This window comes from Rhinopithecus bieti, unplaced genomic scaffold (assembly GCF_001698545.2).
Source record: "Rhinopithecus bieti isolate Rb0 unplaced genomic scaffold, ASM169854v2 scaffold_10017, whole genome shotgun sequence".
Taxonomy (NCBI): Eukaryota; Metazoa; Chordata; class Mammalia; order Primates; family Cercopithecidae; genus Rhinopithecus; species Rhinopithecus bieti.
In genome coordinates this window covers 882,552-904,667 of record NW_016806314.1, presented here as the reverse complement: position 1 = coordinate 904,667, position 22,116 = coordinate 882,552, and the positions used below count along the sequence as shown (strand labels likewise).

At 39.0% G+C, this 22,116-nt stretch overlaps 1 protein-coding gene across 1 annotated transcript in view; it reads left to right on the top strand.

The window, feature by feature from the left end:
* RNF11 (ring finger protein 11) overlaps window positions 1-20,780 on the top strand; it is a 37,324-nt gene extending 16,544 nt beyond the window's left edge. The window contains exons 2-3 of the mRNA XM_017875449.1: window positions 17,581-17,750; window positions 18,683-20,780. Coding sequence (XP_017730938.1) covers window positions 17,581-17,750; window positions 18,683-18,854 — 342 coding nt within the window. The 3' untranslated portion in view covers window positions 18,855-20,780. The remainder of the gene's footprint in view (window positions 1-17,580; window positions 17,751-18,682) is intronic.
* Window positions 20,781-22,116: the final 1,336 nt, after the last annotated feature.

Here is a 22,116-nt window from a genome sequence, read left to right as displayed (position 1 = left end):
TTTTTTTTTTTTTTTTTTTTGAGACGGAGTTTCGCTCTTGTTGCCCAAGTTGGAGTGCAATGTCTCGAGAAAATACATTTACAGTGCTATACTGTATTTTCTTTTTCTGTTTCTTTTCTCTTTTTTTTTTTTTGCTTTGAGATGGAATCTTGCTCTGTCACCCTGGCTGGAGTGCAGTGGCACCATCTTGGCTCACTGCAACCTCCACCTCCTGGGTTCAAGCGATTCTCCTGCCTCAGCCTCCCGGGTAGCTGGGATTAGAGGCATGTGCCACCATGCCTGGCTAATTTTGTATTTTTAGTAGAGACAGGGTTTCTCCATGTCAGGCTGGTCTCAAACTCCCGACCTCAGGTGATCCGCTCACCTCGGCCTCCCAAAGTGTTGGGATTACTGGCGTGAGCCACCGCGCCCGGCCTCTAGTTTCTTCTATCAGTTAGCAAGTATGTTATAAGCTCCACAGGGAAAGGAGAAATAATGAGTCTCTTACCCCTAGGAGCCTACAGTTAAGGGACAAGACATGAAGCAGTTATGAGGTCAGCATGAAATAGTAGGTAATCAAGTATTAGATTGTTTGGTATATAGTTTTGAAGTCATGTGATCAGTTTGTGATAGGGCAGTGAATCACAAATGTACTTTTTAGCTTCTGAATCCTTGGGATAATCTTACTTGGAACTTGAGTATAAAAAATGAATAAAAACAACAGAACTGCCCTGATTAAATTGAGTGGTGGAGCTTGGAGCCAAGAAGATAGCCTTCTGTATTCACAGGTTCCACATCCTCTGATCCATCCAATCACAGAAAATGTTTGGGAAAGAAAACAATAAAAAATAATACAAGAGATAATACAAATAAAAAAATATAGTGTCACTATTATGTAGCATTGTATTAGGTATTATAAGTAATCTAGTGATGATTTAAAGTATATGGGAGGGTATACAGGTTATATGCAAATATGCCATTTTATAAGGGACTTGGGCACCTGAGGATTTTCGTGTTCTCAAGGATTTTGGAGTCAGTCGGGTGGGACTAATCATTAGATGGTAGACATGAATTTGGAGGTCATTGAATTGTGTAATTTTGTACAGTAAAAGTATGTGTGTGTATAAATTTTAATTAAAATGTAATATACAGAAACTAGTGTGTCTTTAACAGAATATCTTAAGTTTCTTTTGATTGACTGATTGATTGGTCGATTGGTTGGGATAGGGCTCTCGCTGTGTTGCCCAGGATGACAATGGGCTCAAGTGATCTTCCTGTCTCAGCCTCCCAAAGCTCTGGGTTTACAGGTAGGTATGAGCCACTGCACCCAGCAGGTTTCTTAATTACATAGCCTGGTGCGCTTGCAAAATACAGCCACAACTATAATGTAGTCTATTTCCAAGCCCCCAAAAGGCTCCCTCCTGCCCCCTCCGACAGTTAGTAGCTTTTTTCCAAAGGTAATTGTTGGTTGGTATGACCTCCTATCACCCATATTTGTTTTGTGTGGTCCTGAATTTCAAACTGAATAACATTCTAGCATTGTTTGTGAAATTTGTGTTCTTACATAATGGCAGTAGTTCACATTCTTTTTCATTGCTATGCAGTATTCAAAATTGTGTAAATATACCACATTTTATTTATTCATTCCATTGTGTGTATTCGGGTAGTATCAATTTTTGGCCATATAAAGAAAGATGCTGTGAATGTTATACCTGAGCACCTATTTTGAATATATATCCAGGGATAGAGTTACTGGATAATGGAGCCTTGTGTATAGTTTTTCCTGCAGCATTTTATTACAGAAATTTTCAAAAATAAGAGTTTACAGAATTGTTTGAATACCCATATTCATTCCTACCACCTAGATTCTGCAGTAAACATTTTGCTGTATTTGCTTTCACACGTACCTATTTATCATTTTCCTGTCAATCTATCAGGTTGATGTGTTTCAAAAAAAGTTGCCAAATAGTTTTCCAAGTGGTTGCCCTAATTTTCTGCTTGTACTGACAATATAAGAGTTTCATTTGTGCCACATCTTCACCAGAACCTGGTATTGTCGATCTTTATTTTTGAAACTTTTTTCAGCTTTGAAGTATAATTGATAAAATTATATATACTTATGATGTACAACATGGTGTTTCAATATATGTATACATCGTGAAATGATTACCACAGGCAAGCTAATTTACAGATCCTTCACCTCACGGTTATGATTTGTTATTGTGAGGATATTTAAGATGTATTTTCATAACAGTTTTCAAGTATACACAATACATTATGCTAAGCTGTAGTCACTGTGTTATACAACAGATCTCCAGAATTGTAGATGTTTTATTTTAGACAATAGGTGTGTAGAAGTATAGAAATGCAGTTGACCCTTGAACAACATAGAGTTGAACAGCAGGGGTCCACTTACAGTGCTAATTTGTTTAGACAAGTATGTTGGAATTTTTGAGATTTGTGACAATTTGAATCAACTTAGGTGATTCTCATTTTTTGAAATATCAAAAAAATTAAGGTGTGTCATGATGGATGCATAAAATATGTAGATACTAGTCCGTTTTATCATTTACTACCATAAAACATTCACATCTATTATAAAAAATTAAAATTTGGGCTGGGCATAGTGGCTAATACCTGTCATTCCACACCTTTGGGAGGCTGAGGCAGGAGGATCAGTTGAACTCAGGAGTTTGAGGCAGCCTGGGCAGCATAGCAAGACCTCATCTTTACAAAAAATCAAAAGAATTAGCTGGAGCCAGGTGAGGTGGCTCACGCCTGTAATCTCAGCACTTTGGGAGGTCTAGGTGGAGGGATCACTTGAGGTCAGGAGTTCGAGATGAGCTTGGCCAATATGGTGAAACCCTGACTGTACTAAAAATACAAAAATTAGCTGGGTGTGGTAGCACGTGCCTGTAATCCCAGCTACTCAGGAGGCTGAGGCAAGAGAATTGCTTGAATCCAGGAGACAGAGGTTGCAGTGAGCCAAGATTGTTCCACTGCACTCCAGCCAGGGTGACAGAGCAAGACTCCATCTCAAAGCAAAAAAAAAAAAAAAAAAAAAAAAAAAAAAAAAAAAAAAAAAGAAAAGAAACAGAAAAAGAAAATACAGTATAGCCCTGTAAATGTATTTCCTCTTATGATTTTCCTAATATTCTTTCCTCTGGCTTATTTTGTAAGAATGCAATATGTTATACATGTAACATATGAAATATGAGTTAATCAAGTTTGTGTTATCTGTAAGGCTTCTTTGGTCAAAAGTAGCTTATTAGTAGTTAAGTTTTTGGGAAGTCAAAATTTAGGCCAGGCGTGGGGCATATACCTGTAATCCCAGGTATATGTCTTAGGAAGCCAAGACAGCAGATCATTTGAGCTCAGGAATTCGAGACCACCCTGGGCAACACAGCAAAACCCCATTTCTAAAAAAAATACAAAAGTTAGCCGTATGTGGTGGCAGTCGCCTGTAGTCCCAGCTACTTGAGAGGCTGAAGCAGGAAAATTGCTTGAGCCTAGGAGGCGGAGGTTGCAGTAAGCCAAGATTGCGTCATTGCACTCCAGTCTGTCTGGGTAACTGGAGTGAAACCCTGTCTCAAAAAAAAAAAAAAAAAAAAATGATATGAAGGTTTGCAATTGCACTGGGCGTCGGGACCCTTAACCCCCATCTTTAACGGTCAACTGTATTTCATTGTGGTTTTAATTTGCATTTTCCCAATGAGTACTAGAGTTAAGAATGTTTTCAAATAGCTTGTTGGCCTTTTGGGTATTGTCTTTTGTGAAGTCTTTTGTCCAGTTTGTGTGTGTGTGTGTGTGTGTGTGTGTGTGTGTGTGTGTGTGTGTGTGTTTGAGACAGGATTTCAAAAAAACTAATTTTTTTGTATTTTTAGTAGAGATGGGGTTTCAGCATGTCGGCCAGGCTGGTCTCAAACTCCTGACCTTGTGATCCGCCCGCCTCTGCCTCCCAATGTTCTGGGTTTACAGATGCAAACCACCGTGCCTGACCTTGTCCAGTTTTTAATTGGGTTACCTGTCTGTTAAAAACTTGATTTATAGGAGTTTAAAGTATATTATATTTTACTAATAAAAAAGAATGGTAGTTGTTCTCTGCATAATATTTAGAAAATAAGGCCGGGCACAGTGGTTCAAGCCTATAATCTCAGTGCTTTGGGATGCCAAGGTGAGAGGATCCCTTAAGGCAAGGAGGTTGAGACCAGCCTGGGCAGCATACCGAGACCCCATCTCTACAAATAATTTTAAAAAGTCAAGTGTGGCAGCATGCACCTGTAGTCCCAGCTACTTGGAATGTTGAGGCAGGAGGATCACTTGAGCCCAGGAGCTCAAGGTTACAGTGAGATATGATCACACCATTACACTGCAGCCTGGGCAACGGCAAGATCTTGTCTCTTTAAAAAAAAAAAAAAGGAAATAAAGAATAGAGGGAAAGTAGAGATTGTGTTAGATCCTAGAATGCAAAGGTAAATACAATGATCTCCATGTTCTCTGTACCCGCATTCTAGAGAGGGATGTAGATAAATGGATATAAAATACACTGCCATAAATTTTATGAAGAAGAATGTTTAGGATGCTATAATTTGCTCAACACTTCATTTTTTGCTTTCTTGATATTTTAAATAATACTATGAATGTTTAATCAATAAAACACTTCTTGTTTTAGAATATTTTATTAGTATAAATTTTTTTAGGAATTGCTAGATCTGGCCAGGCACCATGACTCATGCCTGTATTCCTAGCACTTTGGGATGTGGAGGCGGGAAGATTGCTTGAGCCTAGGAATTGGAGACTAGCCTGGACAACATAGTGAGGTCCCATTTCTGAAAAAAAAAGGGAAGGAATTGCTAAATCAAAGAATGTGAGGATTTTAAAGCTCTACACAATAAAACAATCAGATCATCCTAAATAATTTATTGAAACCATGGAAAAGTATGTTCCACAACAAAGCATACCTCTTTGGTGACCAAAATGTGGCATTGATGAATATTGGGGGTTCCGCCTAAAACTTTAACCCCCTTTGTGTTGGCACATTCATGAGATAATTCTGTTGACTAAGTTATGGTTGTTGTTGTTTTTTTTAATCAAAGAATAAAACATGGTCTCCTTGATTAGAGTTAGATATCCCTTGCTAGCTCCTTGGATGAATTCCTTTTTCTTTTTCTGTTTTTGAGATGGAGTCTTGCTCTGTTACCCAGGCCTGTAGTACGTTGGCACAATCTCTGCTTACTGCAACCTCTGCCTCCTGGGTTCAAGCAATTCTCCTGCCTCAGCCTCCTGAGTAGCTAGGACTACAGGTGCATGCCACCACACTCAGCTAATTTTTTTGTATTTTTAATTGTAATTTTATTTTATTTTGAGATGGAGTCTTGCTCTGTCACCCAGGTTGGAGTGCAGTGGCAGGATCTCGGCTCACTGCAAGCTCCATCCCCTGGGTTCAAGCGATTCTCCTGTCTTAGCCGCCTCCCAAGTAGTTAAGATTACAGGTGCATGCTACCACTCCTGGCTAATTTTTGTATTTTTAGTAGAGAGGGGATTTCATTATGTTGGCCAGGCAGGTCTCAAACTCCCAAACTCAAGTGATCCGCCCACTTTGTCCTCCCAAAGTGCTGGGATTACAGGTATGAGCCACTGCACCTGGCCATTTTTTTGTATTTTTGTAAAGGCAGGGTTTCACCATGTTGGCCAGGCTGGTCTGAAACTCCTGACTTCAGGTTGCCGTGGCCCCTCAAAGTGCTGGGATTACAGGCATGAGCCACCGCACCCAGCCTAGTTCCTTTTTCAAATGAATAGTACATAAGTACTAACTTTACTCTGGGAGAAAAAAACATAGCTCCAATTTTCTTTTCATTGTGTAGGCTCTTGAATAGAATACTTGCATAGAATAACAATAGCTTATACATTGGTGAGGGGAGTGTTTACATTGCCTCCAACATACTGTTTAATGCATAACATACATTTTTTAATTATCACATAGTATCTGTAAAGAGGAACTATATTATTTTAAATAATGTTTATATGCTATGTGATATGTATATATATGTTTCTACTATTTATATATCATGTATAATATGTACATTATAGCTGACATAGAGACTAAGCAGTTTGTACTCTGGATAAATTTGTTACATTTAATTTTTTATTTTTCTTTTTAATGACAGGGTCTCACACTGTTACCCATGCTTGAGTGCAGTGGCACAATCATAGCTCATTGCAGCCTTAAACCCTGGGCTCAAGCAATCCACCTGCCTTAGCCTCTTGAGTAGCTGGGACTAGAGGTGCACACCACCACACCTGGCTAATTTTTGTCTTTTTGGTAGAGACAAGATCTCGCTCTGTTTCCCAGGCTGGCTTTGAATTCCTGGGCTTAAGCAGTTCTACCTTGGCTTCCCAAAGTGTTGGGATTACAGGCGTGGGCGACTGCATCCAGCTGTGTTTCACTTTCTTGCTGGTGTTCTTTGAAGCACAAAAGTGATTAATCCTGATTAAAGCCAGTTCGTCTATTTTTTTTTCTTTGGGGAGCTTTTGGTATTTTCAAGGAGGAGGTCAAACTTCATTCTTTTGCATGTGACTAGCCTGATGTTCCAGCACGATTTGTTGAACATAGTTTTCTTTTCTCATTGAATTATCTTGGTATTCTTGCCAAAGATCCATTGTCTATAAATGTGAGAGTACATTTCTGGACTCTTCTGTTCCATTGGTCTATATGTCTGTCCTTAGGCTAGTACTGTACTGTAGCTTTGTAAGTAAGGTTTGAAATCAGAAAGTGTGAGTCTTTTGTTTTTTTTTCCCTTTTCAAGATGGTTATGGCTATTCTTAGTCCCTTGTATTTCCATGTGAATTTTAGAATCAACTGTCAATTTCTGCAAATGAGCCAGCTAGAATTTTGATAGAGCTACATTTTTTTTTTTTAATGAACCTACATTGATATATTCAACGATTGCCCAAACATTATCACCGGAAACCCATTGTTTACCTTAGAGTTCATTCTTGGTGTTGTACATGGATTTGCCATGTATAGTGACATGCATCCACCATTATTGTATCATACATATAGTTTTACTGCTCTGAAAATTCTCTGTGTTCCATCTGTTCATCCCTCCCCTCAACTTCTGACAACCACTGATGGTTTTATTGTCTCCATAGTTTTGCCATTTGCAGAATGTTGCATATTTGGAATCATACAGTAGGTAGCCTTTTCAGATTGGCTTCTTTCATGTAGTAATACGTATTTAAAGTTCCTCCATGTTTTTCATGGCTTGGTAGCTCATTTTTTAATGCTGAATAATATTCCATTTGTATTGATATACTGTAGTTTTTACCTACCAAAGGACACCATAGTTGCTTCCGCATTTTGATAGTCATGGATAAAGCTCCTGTAAACATTTGTTTCTGGGTTTTGGTTGGATGTAATTTTTCAACTCCTTTGGGTAAATACCAAAGGGTGCAATTGCTGGATCAAATGGTAATAGTATGTTTGGTTGTGTGAGAATTATCAAACTGTCACCCAAAGCCTACCATTTTTTTTGTTGTGTTGTTGTTGTTGTTACTGTTTTTTGAGATGGAGTCTTGCTGTCACCCAGGTTGGAGTGCAGTGTGGCATGCTCTCAGCTCACCACAACCTCCACCTCCCTTGTTCAAGCGATTCTCGTGCCTTAGCCTCCGCAGTAGCTTGGATTACAGGCATGTGCCACCGTGTCCAGCTAATTTTTGCATTTTTGGTAGAAACGGGGTTTTACCATTTTGGCCAGGCTGGTTTCAAACTCCTGACCTCAGGTGATCCTCCCGCCTCGGCTTTCCAAACTGGGGTTACTGACATGAGCCACCGCACATGGTTGCAAAGCATACCATTTTGCATTCCCACCAGCAGTAAATGAGAGTTTCTGTTACCACACATCCTTGCCAGGACTTAATGTCAGTGTTTTGGATTTTCACCATTCTGATAGGTATATAGTGGTATTTTTTTGTTTTAATTTGCAGTTCTCAGTGCTTCTCAGTACCTCCCACACACCTTAACTGGGACAGGATGGCTGGAGGGGCTGGAGTTGGGTAGTTCCCTTTCCCCAGGTAGGTTAAGCTCTGGTAAAACTGTATATTAAATTAAAAGTTTAGCATGAGGATATGGCTTATTAGGAGCAGAATGCTCTGGCATATTTAAAATGGCTTATTTTCCCCTCCGCCTCCTGGAAGCACTCATGTGAGGACCTGGTAGAGGTTTTGGAGGTAAAATTCACAAAAGTGTGGGGGCCCCATATGATTGGGTCCACTTGAAGTTTTTATTTTAATTTTCTTTATTTTTTATTTACCTTTTTTGTTTTGGAGATAGTCTCGCTCTGCGGCCCAGGATGGAATACAGTGGCACGATCTTAGCTCACTGCAACCTCTGCCCCCTCCGATTCAAGCCATTCTTGGGTGTCAGCCTCTCTCGAGCAGTTGGGATTACAGGTGTACACCACCATGCCCGACTAATTTTTGTATTTTTTGTAGGATGGGGTTTTGCCATATTGCCCAGGCTGGTCTCAAGATCCTAGCCTCAAGTGATCCGCCTGCCTTAGCCTCCCAAAGTGCTGGGATTACAGGTGTGAGCTACTGTGCCCAGCCTTGACTTTTTAATAGTAGTCATTCTGACTGGTGAGATGGTATCTCATTGTGGTTTTGATTTGCATTTCTTTTCTTTTCTTTTTTTTTTTTTTGAAACAAAGTCTCTGTCTCTCAGGCTGGAGTATAGTGGTGCAATCTTGGCTCACTGCAACCTCCTCCTCCCGGAGTCAAGCAGTTCTCCTGCCTCAGCCTCCCAGAATGCTGGGATTACGGGTGTGAGCCACTGCACCCAGCCGATTTGCATTTCTCTAGTGATCAGTGATAATCAGAATGGCACGCAATTTACAACATCAGTTGTTTATTTCTGGAATTTTCCATAATTTTCAGACCATGGTTGACAGTTAACTGAAACCTTGCAATAAGTGGGGACTACTGGAGATCTTCTTCATTTTAAAGATGAAGAAATAGGTTGGGCAGTACAGCAGGGCAACTAGGAGAAATGCATTTAGACAATACGGGTAACTGCACAGTGAGGCAGAAAATATTATATAATACACTAGATTTTTTTCAAAGGCAGTCACAGGAGCCTCTAGGAGTTCATTTCCAGTAGAGTCCAGGAGAGGAATGGGATATTGGAATTAAGTAGGTTATACAGTGATACTTGAAGTAATGAGACTTCTTTAAAATGAAATGGGTCTTCTAAAAATGTTTCATAAATCCTAAAGGTAGGCACAACATATGGCACATAAATTATCAGAAATACCCATATGTATAACATCTCTTTTTTCATTTGGAAGTAAACAGCCCTGCCTCAGCAAAGTGTCCCCATGTCTTCTTTTCTGTTCTCAGTTGGTGATTTCCTTTCTTTTGCCATTCTCCCTGATGGACAATCTGTGCTCTCTGTCTAACCTTTCTCTCTTGAATTTATAGTGTAGTTATTACTAAGGCACCAATTCCTATCAATTAAGGCTCATTTCAGTGTAATGTGGATGTGTTTTATTTAGTATTATGTCCACTAGGCCTTTGTATATTTACTGTTTGCACCACTCCCCACCCCATTTTCGTGTGACAACTGGAGGCCTTGTTTAAAAAACTACTAGAAAAAGGACGTGTATCCCATCCTTTATGGCTTTCTTATAACACCAGAAACTATCCAGCCTTGTGTTGTCCTGTTTACTCTAAGATCCTAAGCCAGTGGTTCTCAACCAAGATGAATTTGCTCTCCAGGAAACATGTGGCAAAGTCTAGAGACATTTTTGGTTGTCACAACGTGGCAGGGAAGAGGGTGCTACTGGCATCTAGTGGATGGAGAGAACTGCCAAACACCCTGTGATGTACAGTACAGCCCCCTACAACCAAGAATTGTCTTACTAAAATGTCAGTATTGCCCAGGTTGAGAAACCCTTCACTACGCAAACCCTTTTTCCTCTCTAACCTCAATTAGGTCCTTAATTGAGTTTATTTCTTCAACTGAAAGGTGGAGGTTATTTTACTTTTTCAAATGGTTGCAAAGATATCAAAAAATATCTCTAAGTAAGAGATACCTTTTCCTGTTCCTTTCTGAAGCACTTCAGTGAATTAAAGATTGGTGAGGAGTGTAGGTCAAAGTTTAAGTCAATCAGTAATTGAATATTTTCTGTTGTCAAAGACTTAATAAGTTCATGATCAAATAGCATATGTAGGAGAAGACGTCTCAACTGGCCCTCTTGTAAACTTTCACAGCTTCTCCCTTTTCATCTTCACTCCCTTCCAGAAATCACTGAAATGACTTCTGAGCACATTGTCATTTTATCTTACTGATTCGAAATTATTATTAGGTAAGTTTATTATACCCTGGAGGTAACAGAATAGTGCATCCAGAATCTTGAATTATGTAGGACAATTTGTGTTAGTGGGTGAAATCTGTTATGCTTTTGCATTCCTGCACCTACTTTTTTTTATTTTTTTTTTTTTTTTTATCTCATTGTCAGTTCTTCATCTGCTGTTAGTGTGTCTGCCCTTGAAGTATCTCTTCCTACTTCTAATAATTTGAACTCCTGACCTCAGGTGATCTGCCTGCCTCAGCCTCTCAAAGAAAATATTTGTAAATCACTGGTCTGATAAGGGACTCATGTCCAGGAGATAACAAAAAGGTAATTTGCTGTCAGAGAGGGCACATCAAAGTCACAATGAGATACATCTTATCCGCTTGAATGGTTATAATAAAAAAAGACAAGTTTAAGCAATGATGTAGAGAAACTGGAATATTCTGTTTCCCTTTTTAAAATACACACTTCATTGGTTTCCAGTGTGTTCAGAGTTATGCAACCATCATTTACCAATACAGCTTTTGATGGGATTGTAAGATGGTGCAGGTGCTTTGGAAAAGTTTGGCAGTTCTACAAAAGGTTTTGCAGAGTTCCACTCATTGGTATATATAGCCCATAAAATGAAAACATGTACAAAACCTTATACATTAATTTTCATAACACTATTATTCACAGCAGCCAACAAGTAGAAACAACCCATGTCCATCACTGACTAAAGAAAATGGTGATGGAATATTCAGCAATAAAAAGGATTGCAATTCTGATAAATGCTGCATCATGAGTGAACTTTGAAAACATGCTAAGTGAAAGGCTAGCCACAGAAGACCACATATTAGTATGATGCCATACACAGGCATACCTTGTTTTATTGCACTTGACGTGTGTGTGTGTGTGTGTGTGTGTGTGTGTGTGTTTACACAACCTGAAGGTTTGTGGCAGCTCTGCAATAAGCAATTCTTTTGGCACCATTTTTCCAGCAGCTCACTTCATTTCTCTGCCACATTTGGTAATTCTTGTGCTTTCAAACCCTTCCATTATTACATCTTTTATGGCGATCTGTGATCAGTTTTATTAGGGTGGTCTGGAATGAAACCCACACATCTGAGTAATGCTTATCTATGAAATGCCCAGAATAGGGCACATCTATAGAGACAAAAAACAAATTAGTTAGTAGTAGCCTAGGGCCAGGGAGTTTGGGGGAGTGACTGTTAATGAGTACACTTTCTTTTGGGGGTAATGAAAATGTTCTAAAATTGGTAAATGATGGTTGCATAGCTCTGAACACACTGGAAACCATTGACTTGTGTATTTTAAATAGGGAAATAGAATGTGAATTGTATCTCTAAGGTGTTAAAGTTAATAGAGGCCTTTCACCTTATCGTAATACTGTATTTCCTCAATGCCGAGATGTACTTTTTAAGGCTGGACTTGACTGCTCACTCCTGGGATCCCAACACTTTGAGAATCCAAGGCAGGGGGATTGCTTGAGCCCAGGAATTGGAGACCAGCCTGGGCAACAGTTTTTCACTGTCTCTACAAAATTTATTTTTTTAATTAGCGGGACATAGTGGCATGGGACTATAGTCCCAGCTACTCAGGAGGCTGAAGTGGGAAGATCACCTGAGCCCAGGCGGTAGTCGAGGCTGCAGTGAGCCAAGATTGTGCCACTGCACTCCAGCCCAGGTAACAGAATGAGACCCTCTCTCAAAAAAAAAAAAAAAAAAAAAAAATTATATTTATCAGGAAGATAGATGTGATGCTAGCTTTTAAATCTGTGTGTAATTGTTCAGGAACTGCATCAATGCTAATCTGGGGTTTTTGTTTTGGTCAAGATTTCATTGAACATCAGAACTAGAATATATGTTGAGACCAACTATTCTAAATCCTCCATTTTATGATCTTAAGTGTCAGTCTGGCAAAATTCAGAGAAAACATTTCCCAGTAGGAGACTGCAGCTGGGAAGAAGGTGGTGCCAGCAGCAGCTTGTAAGGATATAAAGAGAAAGATCAGAAGAGCTGGCTCTTATTTCCTACTGGAGGAAAAGATACAGCTTTTGGTGACAAGCTGCATTCTTTAGCAGTGACTTTATTTTTCCTTCACCACAAACCAGACTTGTACTATTTCCAGCCTCAGCACATTATTTAGGCACTTCCCCACTGCATTGTTTTAGTTTCTGAAATTGTATCACATTCCCTCAATTGAATCCAACTTTTAATGCAGTGCCCTTTAGAAAAACACGTCATTTTACATTCACCTGTTTTGTGTCTTTCTTGGCTTAAACCACCTAAGATTAGGGCCCAGTACATTCTTGACAACATCCATCATTTTAAGGTGCTTCATTTATATATTAACAGACAACCGGAATGCTTCAGAGATTTTTCTCATCAGACCAGACCTTGCTGTTTTTGGTGTTTGACCCTATTTTCTGGCCGGGTGCGGTGGCTCACACCTGTGTCACGCCTATAATCCCAACACTTTGGGAGGCCGAGGCGGGTGGATCACTTGAGGCCAGGAATTCGAGACCAGCCTGGCCAACGTGGTGAAACCCTGTCTCTACTAAAAATAAAAAAATTAGCCGGGCATGATGGCGTGTGCCTGTACTCGCAGCTACTCGAGGTTGAGGTAGGAGAATTGCTTGAACCTGGGAGGTGGAGGTTGTAGTGAGCCAAGATCAAGACCCTATCTTCTGTCCAGCTTCAGCATATTTTATAACCCTGTCTTCCATTTGTATTCTATCCCCTTCCATGCTGCTGCATTTTTCCACAGTGCATATTTTAATTTTAAATTATTCCTTTTCTCCTTTTCTTAAAGGCAGATGATTTCTTTTGGATTCTTGCTCTTTCTCTCTTTTGCGTGCAGACATATGGAGAACTAAAAGTATTAAGGAAAAGATTGTTTAAATTTATTTGAAATTTGCTTCTCTGTGAATTCCATCTTAAAATTTAAACTCATAGGGCAAGCCCATGTGTGTCTCCTAATCAACAATGTAGAGATGGTCGTTAGATAAGACTGTATAAGACATTTAAGTAGATGATAGTGGAAAACGGAAGAGAGGAAGTCAGAGGAATCAGGAAGGATGAGATGTCTATCTCCAGTGACTGGTGTCATTAGAGAACAGTCCATATATTAAGCCCTTATCTTGGTAAGTGCCTTACTTATCTGCTTATTCCTTACAACACTTTTTTTTTTTTTTTTAAACGGAGTCTAGCTCTGTGGTCCAGGCTGGAGTGCAGGGGCGTGATCTCAGCTCGCTGCAACCTCTGCCTCCCAGGTTCAAGCAATTCTCTTGTTGCAGCCTCTTGAGTAGCTGGGATTACAGGGGTGAATGACTGCACCTGACCTCCAACGCTTTATTAAGATAGGCATTTTGTCTGTTATGCTGAGAGGAACCTTAATACTCAGAGATATTAAGAAGCTTGTGTAAGGCCACATACATAATTAAATGCCAGAGCAGAAATTCCAGGAAATGCCTATACAAGTATATCTGGTTTAGTTTTGGACCTGTTGAAGTTCCTGTGGGATGGGCAGGTGGAACTTTGAAAGAGGCAACAACCCAAGTATTTTCACTTGGGAAAATAAATGTTGGGTGTAATTTATATCAAGTTTTCCTTTTTTGTTTTACTGTTATTTAATCCAAATCATTAGCCTTTTTTCTTTTTGAGACAGCAATTTTTTTTCTTTTTGTTATTGTTATTTAATCCAAATCATTAGCAGTTTTTCTCTTTTCTTTTTCTTTCACTTTGTCACCCAGCCTGGAGTGTAGTGGCGCGATCTCATCCCACTGTAGCTCAACCTCCTGGGCTCAAGTGATCCTGCTGCCTCAGTCCCCCAAGTAACTGGGACTACAGGTGTACGTCACCACTTCTGGCTAATTTTTGTATCTTTTATAGAGACTGGGTTTCACCATGTTGCCCAGGCTGGTCTCAAACTCCTGAACTCAAGCTATGCGCCTGTCTTGGCCTTCCAAACTGCAAGGATTACAGGCGTGAGCCACTGTGCCAGCCCCATTAGCAATTTTTCATAGCATATCCACAAAGTTCTAATATGTATATAATGTATATTGCAAGAACATACGTGCTTTGATTTATGTTTTTTCAGTTATGTAATTATGTTGAGTCCCAACTGTGTGCCAGATACCGTGCTGAGTAGGTAGCAAACATTGGTAAGCAAAACAGACATAGCCCCTGCCCTTATCAGACTACCCAGATAGCCCGGGCACAGTGGCTCTCACCTGTAATCTCAGCACTTTGGGAGGCCAAGGCTGGAAGATCGCTTGAGGCCAGGAGTTTGAGACCAGCCTGGTCAGCGAGACACTGTTTCTACCAAAACAAAAAAATTGCTGGGCATGGTGATGCGTACCTGTAATCCCACCTACTGGGGAGGCTGCAATGGGAGGATTACTTGAGCCTAGAAGTTGGAGGTTGCAGTGAGTTGTGTTTGTATGCCTTTTATCATTAGATCCATATTTAGGCCCTGAAACAGGCTAATCAAAATATTTAGGGTTTTTTTTTTTTTTTCTATTTGTTTTCAGCTGGGAACAAAACACAGTAGCTTTGCAAATATAAAGTGGAAGCACAACCTAGCACTGGCATTGGAGGTCCTCAAAACGGTCCCCAGGTTTGGTGATTCAACAGGAGGACTCATAGGACTTAGTATATAATCTTACTCACAGCTATGATTTGTTACAGCAAAGAATCAAAGCAAAACCAGCTAAGGGGAGAGGTGCTTTGGTCCAAAGGGAACTAAGCGCAGGCTTCCAAGAGTTATCTCCTAGTGGAATCACACAGGACGTGCTTAATTCCTTCAACATATATGAAAGGTTTTCTGCCAGAGAAGCTCATTTGGGGACTCAGTGCCCCAGGTACTGATTAGGCACCCACTGCCTAACATATGACAAAAATCCAGATTCTCAGAGGGAAAGCGGGTGTTGAACATAAACCATGTAGTATTTGTTTATATAGAGAGTCAGCAGGGAATGGTGGGAACCACCCCCAAATCCACATCTTTGTGTTGTTGTTGAGATGGAGTCTCACTCTGTCACCCAGGCTGGAGTACAGTGGCAAGATCTCGGCTCACTGCAACCTCTGCCTCCTGGGTTCAAGCAATTTTCTTTTCTCAGCCTCCTGAGTAGCTGGGATTACAGGCGTGCACCACCACACCCAGCTAATTTTAGTATTTTTAGTAGAGATGGGGTTTCACCTTGTTGGCCAGGCTGGTCTCGAACTCCTGACCTCAGGTGATCTGCCTGCCTCGGCCTTCCAAAGTTCTGGGATTACAAGCGTGAGCCACTGCACCTGGCCATCACATCTTTTAAAATTGTTGTTTTTATACCCCTGTGTAATCTACTCACTCAGTGTCTGTTAGCCAACAATTGAATCAAGATTCCATTTTACTGCCTAGAAAATCAGTGGCTCTCTAGTTACAAAAACAATTGGTAACTCAGATATCAAGCCGTTTTTAAACAAATATCATGGGAATTAAAATTTAAAATTAGGCATGTGTGGTGAGAAGGGTGAGGCCACATTCATCTTTAAAATATCAGGAGGTCTTAGTCATTTCCTTTCCTCTATGGTTTTCTGAAAATTTGCATGTAAACTGAAATTAGATTGTTGAATCATTTTAAATATCTAAAAGATACATACAGGGTTCCTTTGTTTTAACAAAAAAATACCAAAGGAGAAAATACACTCATAACATGAATTAAAATATAGTTTTTATTTTCTTCTTTAATGTTTATTAATATTTCCCCATAAAGTAGAACTTTCCTTTTCTGTTCTGCTTTCTGTATTCTCTACACATATGTGAACCACAAGACTGAAGAAATCTAGCCTCTGAAAAACCCATAGTTGGAGTTTATTTGGTCTAAAACAATTTAATTATTTGTGTTTGTTAGATTCAAGGATTTAAGAGACCCTTTATATCATCCAAAGTCTTAAACCAGTTTGTTCCCAGTTTGCATATGGATGACAGTTCGTCAAAACTGGTCAACTAGGACTGAGACTAAGATTCAGGAAGGTAGTCTAGACTGGAAATAGTAATTCAAGGGTCACAGAACTCAGAGCTGGCAGAGATCACAACAGAGGCTAAGAGTTTGTAGTATTCAAAGAGAAGCCAGAAAGTCAGGACCAAAGCCAAGGACAGTAGCACTTAGCTTACAGTCTGCAAAGCAGAGAATCATGATGGGGAGAATCATGACAATGGGGAGATGTTAGATAGAATAATTTACAAATATTGGCATTTACAAAGCTCTTAGTTATCTCATGATTGTATCAACTCTCTGAAGTGGGTGCTGTTATCTGCTTTATTCAAATACATTATTCAAATACATTAAGGGACTTGGTCCAAGCAATCGCAGTAAGTAGCTGAGCGGAGACTAAAATCTCATAATTTAATTCTTCAGACTGAAAATCTCATCTTCTGAGATAGTAGTGTTTTTCAGACTGTTCTGTTGATTCTGAGGATTCTGCAAAGGTAACCAAGGTGAGGGCTTGCGGATGGGGAGCCTCATCCCTCCTAGGCCACACTCTATCCCAGCTTCATTCCATCAGAGTTGCTCAGTTTTAAATATTATTGTTATAGGCCAGGCACCGTGGCTTACCCCTGTGGTCCCACTGCTCAGGAGGCTGCGGTTGGAGGATTGCTTGAGCCCGAGAGGTTGAGTTTATAGTAAGTTGTGTTTGCGCCACTGCATTTAAGCCTGGGCAACAGAGGGAGACCCTGTCTCAAATAAAAGGTGGGGGTTATACATACGACTCCTTTGAATGAATTGTGTAAAAAATCCATTGGATTAGGAGCAGTAGAATTCTAATTTCAGTATTGTCAATTATGTGACTGTAGGCAAGCTTGGTCCTAGGAAATGGGAAAGTTAGTCTTAGATGACTTTCAGATTTATTTTTGCCATAGTCCAATCCATTAAAAAATTTTTTTAAATTATTTTTAGAGATGGGGTCTTGCTATGTTGTCCAAGCTGGTCTCTTATCCCGTGGAAATAGTTCATTTAACATTCCATGCCAGCTCTTCAGTGATGTTTGTGTTTATATCCTTTAGACAGAATGAGAATGTTTTGTTGTATGTTTTGTTCTAATAGCTGAAGTTAAGGCAGGGTGAAACACAGTCAGTACAGCCACACACTAGCCCAGCTTCCTGCCCTCCCAGGGCTCCCTTTCCCTTCTATCTCTGACTAAAAAATAAGCCCTCAAAAGGTTTTGAAAAAATAATCTTTTTCCTCCATATTTTAATATTTTAGGAACAAGTTCCAGTTCCAGTCTACCACCCAACACCTAGCCAGACTCGGCTAGCAACTCAGCTGACTGAAGAGGAACAAATTAGGATAGCTCAAAGAATAGGCCTTATACAACATCTGCCTAAAGGAGTTTATGACCCTGGAAGAGATGGATCAGAAAAAAAGATCCGGGAGTAAGTTTTCATTAATTTGTACATTTCAAAGTTTTATTTTCAGGTTGCTTTTGAAAATTTTGCCTTTTCTCCTGCACTTTAGAAAGTCAGACATTTAATATATTGAAATCCTTTGCTTAATGCAAGAGAATGTTTAATTTTTTTTCATAGCTCTATTACTGGCTACTAGCAAGAGAATGTTATATAGTAATTAAAAATTTTCACAGGCTGGGCACAGTGCCTCACACCTGTAATCCCAGCACGTTGGGAGGCTGAGGTGGGCAGATCACTTGAGACCAGGAATTCAAGACCAACCTGGCCAACATGATGAAACCTCATCTCTACTAAAAATACGAAAATTCGCCAGGCACGGTGGCATGTGCCTGTAATCCTAGCTACTCGGGAGGCTGAGGTGGGAGAATCACTTGAAACTGTCTCAAAAAATAAAATTAAATTAAATTAATAAAGAGAAAGTTAATGAAGAGAGCTTTAATTTACAGCGACCCAGTAAGTAGGCTGAAGTTAGTGTTTCTGTTTTACAGTTATTAAAATGAAAATTATCTTAGTCCAGGATTACACTAAATAGTGCAAAAAAACAAAGTTGATCTAACTGATGCTTTTCTACCTAAAATAATCCCATTCTCCTTAAGGTATCTGCTATAGTATGTAGCTGTTTACAAGCACAGCAGTAAACTTGATCCATATGTAATCCATTTCTCTTTGCTCTGTTGATTGCTCCTAAGTCCTGCAAATTCTCAGGGGATTTAAATAAGAGATTGTGTATAGATCAGCATTAGGAAAAAATTCAATTTGCATGCTTTGGTGATAAGATGACAGGCAAAGCATTCTGATGTGTTACTCAGATTAACACTGTCTTTAATGGGATTTAAACAGTTTTCTGAATAGGACACTTCTGAAAATGCCTTCTGATTTCTCTCCATTGCTCCCAACAGGTGTGTGATCTGTATGATGGACTTTGTTTATGGGGACCCAATTCGATTTCTGCCGTGCATGCACATCTATCACCTGGACTGTATAGATGACTGGTTGATGAGATCCTTCACGTGCCCCTCCTGCATGGAGCCAGTTGATGCAGCACTGCTTTCATCCTATGAGACTAATTGAGCCAGGGTCTCTCATCTGACTTCAAGTGAACCACCATTTTGGTGGTTTTGATCTTTTGTCACTGAGCCCAAAGAGCCAGGGATTAGGAATTAAGATCATGCACAAAAGTTTCCTTAAAATTCCTGGATGGCTGCAGATGTTGGGGGAAAAGTACGTGATATTTTAGAAACTTAGTGGGAAAAGTAGGATGGTATTTTTATGTAAAGCCTTGACCCAATGTTTAAAAATATAATTGTATTTAGATCTTGTTATTGCTCCAGTACATAGGAATTGTGTAAAGTGTTACAGCAGCTGTATTTGTTTAAATTGTGTGTATTGAAGATTAGGAAAAGATAGTAGTTATTTTCCTAAATGAAATAACTTTCTTCTCTTCCCCTTCCCCACCCTTTCCTGAAGTTGCTGGTAATTTGGGTCCCAAGGTTTATTAAAAGCTACTTTTTTATAACACTGGGCACACACAAAAAAGTAGTTTTAAGCTTGTTTTTGCACAGTTCTTTTTTCCATTGGAAATGGAATTCATTGCCTTAGGTCTTTTTAAATAGTGTATTATTATCGTTGGGGCTGGCTCTATGCTTGAAAACCAGTTTATTTATAACCTGTTATAAGTGCTATATTCTGTTTGCAGTTAGGAAATGCAGAATTCAAAGTGATCTCCTAGCTTGTAAGCAAACTGAGATGCACTATCCCTTTTCTATAAAAAATAAGTTAATGTGTCAAGAAACAAACTCTATTAAAGTGGGGTTTAATATTGCCCTTTTCTATGTGTTTTATCTAATTATTTTGGTTGTTAATATGGTGATAATGGAAAGTCAAGTTAAATTTTAAATATTAAGAATTCTGATTTATTGAGATTGAATTATGCCACCATGTTTATGTAAAAATGAAGGTGGCACCTTGGTGAGACCTAATGAGAAATAATTACTCAGTTGTAACAATTTTGATTTATTCTTTCTTCTGACCTCCTTCCCTCGTCTTGAACCATAGCAAAAGGATACTGCATCTCTGATTACTGTAGTGCTGAGGTTATTGAAGTTATATAAAACACATCTCAGTCTCTGTTTCTTGGAAAGGTATCTATTACATCCTGCTAGCTGACTGACAAAACTAAGCAGGGAGAATAAAGATAATTGTATTTTATGTTTTGCACACAAACACAGAATTTGTATAACCATATGACTTCATAGTTGTGATCTCAAAAAAGAAGGAATTTCTCCTTTGTTTCTTGCAGTTAATGTAAGAATACTTTAAATCTCTAAGCTTCTGAAGTGTTAGAGGTAGAGATGGTCTAGTAAAGATGTAGTAGTAATGTTTTATCCATTAGCATGTGTTTATTTTTTCATATGTACTCAAAGGTGACTTATTGGTTCACCTCAGTGATATTACATACAGCTAAAAAAAATCATTCATTAGCAAAAGGAAAAGTGATCTCAACCTAACATCAGAAGTGTTTCTTATTATTATTTTATATTGGGTTGAATATTGAACTCTAACACTTTTCTACATGCAAAACACAGTGTCATGAAGGTTATTCATAATTGCATTATAGAGGAATGTAGTATGTCATAAGTACTTTGTAAAGATTTGACATTCAACTGTAGTATCCATATGTTGCTTAAATTTCTTTATGAGCCCCATGATGGAAAGACTTAAAGATGAATTTGAGAAAAATTGAAGAAATTAGATTATCAGGTTCTGTTAAATTGTTACATGTATCTTGCTTAAATTTCTGTTTATTAATTTATATCCACCCAATTACATAAAGCAGATTTGGAGGAAATGACTGAGGTTGTGCAATATTTTCTGTGAGAATTGCCTTTTTATTCTTGTGTTTTCTACTTAAACATGATGTCTGTCATCAAGTATTATAGTCAGACTTTCTTTTTTTCTAGATTGTTAAAATTGGTAAATGAACTTTTTAAAAAATCATCTTCCATGTTGCAGTTAGTCTTTCTTTTCAATACAAGTCTTTCACAGAAGTTTGGTGGTAATACTGAAGGAACTAGCATTGGGCAGAATGTGTCATTTTTAGGCACTTTGTATTCTCAACATACAATGTTAAGAACCATCAATTTTGACGTTTACTAAGTTCTTAAATAAAGTTATAATACAGCTGTGAAGGGCTAAAGTTAGAGTTGATTATGTAAGTATTCCCCATATCTTTTAAAAGAGTTGTGTATAATTATTTTAAAATACACCTCTCTCTCTCTCTCTCTCTCTCTCTCTCTCTCTCTCTCTCTCTCTATATATATATATATATATATATACACACACCTGTGGGAAGTATTTTTTATTGTTTGGCATTTAATATCATTTAATCATGTACTTAGGCTTGATAGCACCAAAGCTTCTAAAACCAAACAATAGCTGTAATCTCTTGATTTAGATATGGGCTAGATATGTTCAAGCTTGGCTGTGGGATTTGAAATTTCTGGAAAGCTTAACCAGGAAGAAACAAACGAATCTTATCCTTTTGAATGCAAAACCCAACAAGTTGAAATACTTTCAGATATTTGTAGTTTAGCTAACACAAACTTTCTGTGAGTGTTCTTTATAGGGAATCTCTTCAGTACTAGAAGACTCGCTCCCTACTATTGGTGTTTATCATGTGATATAAAACTGTATGATTTCACAGAGTAGTAAGCATTGAGGTCACAGATCCCCTGCATACAAATCTTCATAAAGAAGCATTGATTTTTAAAAAGGAGCAACACTTAACTAAAGTATAGTAATCCCCCTTATCCACCGTTTCTGCCATGTCACATACCCCCACACACTATGGTGCAAGAAGGTATTTTGAGAGAGAGATACCACATTCACATAATTTTTTTTTTTTTTTTTGAGATGGAGTTTCGCTCTTGTTACCCAGGCTAGAGTGCGATGGTGCATTCTCAGCTCACTGCAGCCTCCGCCTCCTGGGTTCAAGCAATTATCCCGCCTTAGCCTCCCGAGTAGCTGGGATTACAGGCATGTGCCACCATGCCTGGCTAATTTTGTATTTTAGTAGAGACGGGGTTTCTCCATGTTGATCAGGCTGGTCTTGAACTCCCAACCTCAGGTGATCCACCCGTCTTGGCCTCCCAAAGTGCTGGGATTACAGGCGTGAGCCACTGCACCCAGCCTCGCATAACTTTTATTACAATCTATTGTTATAACTTTTGTAAATACAATTTACAAAATTGTATTTACTGGGAATGGTGGCTCACACCTGTAATCCCAGCACTTCAGGAGGCCAAGGCAGGTGGATCACTGGAGATCAGGAGTT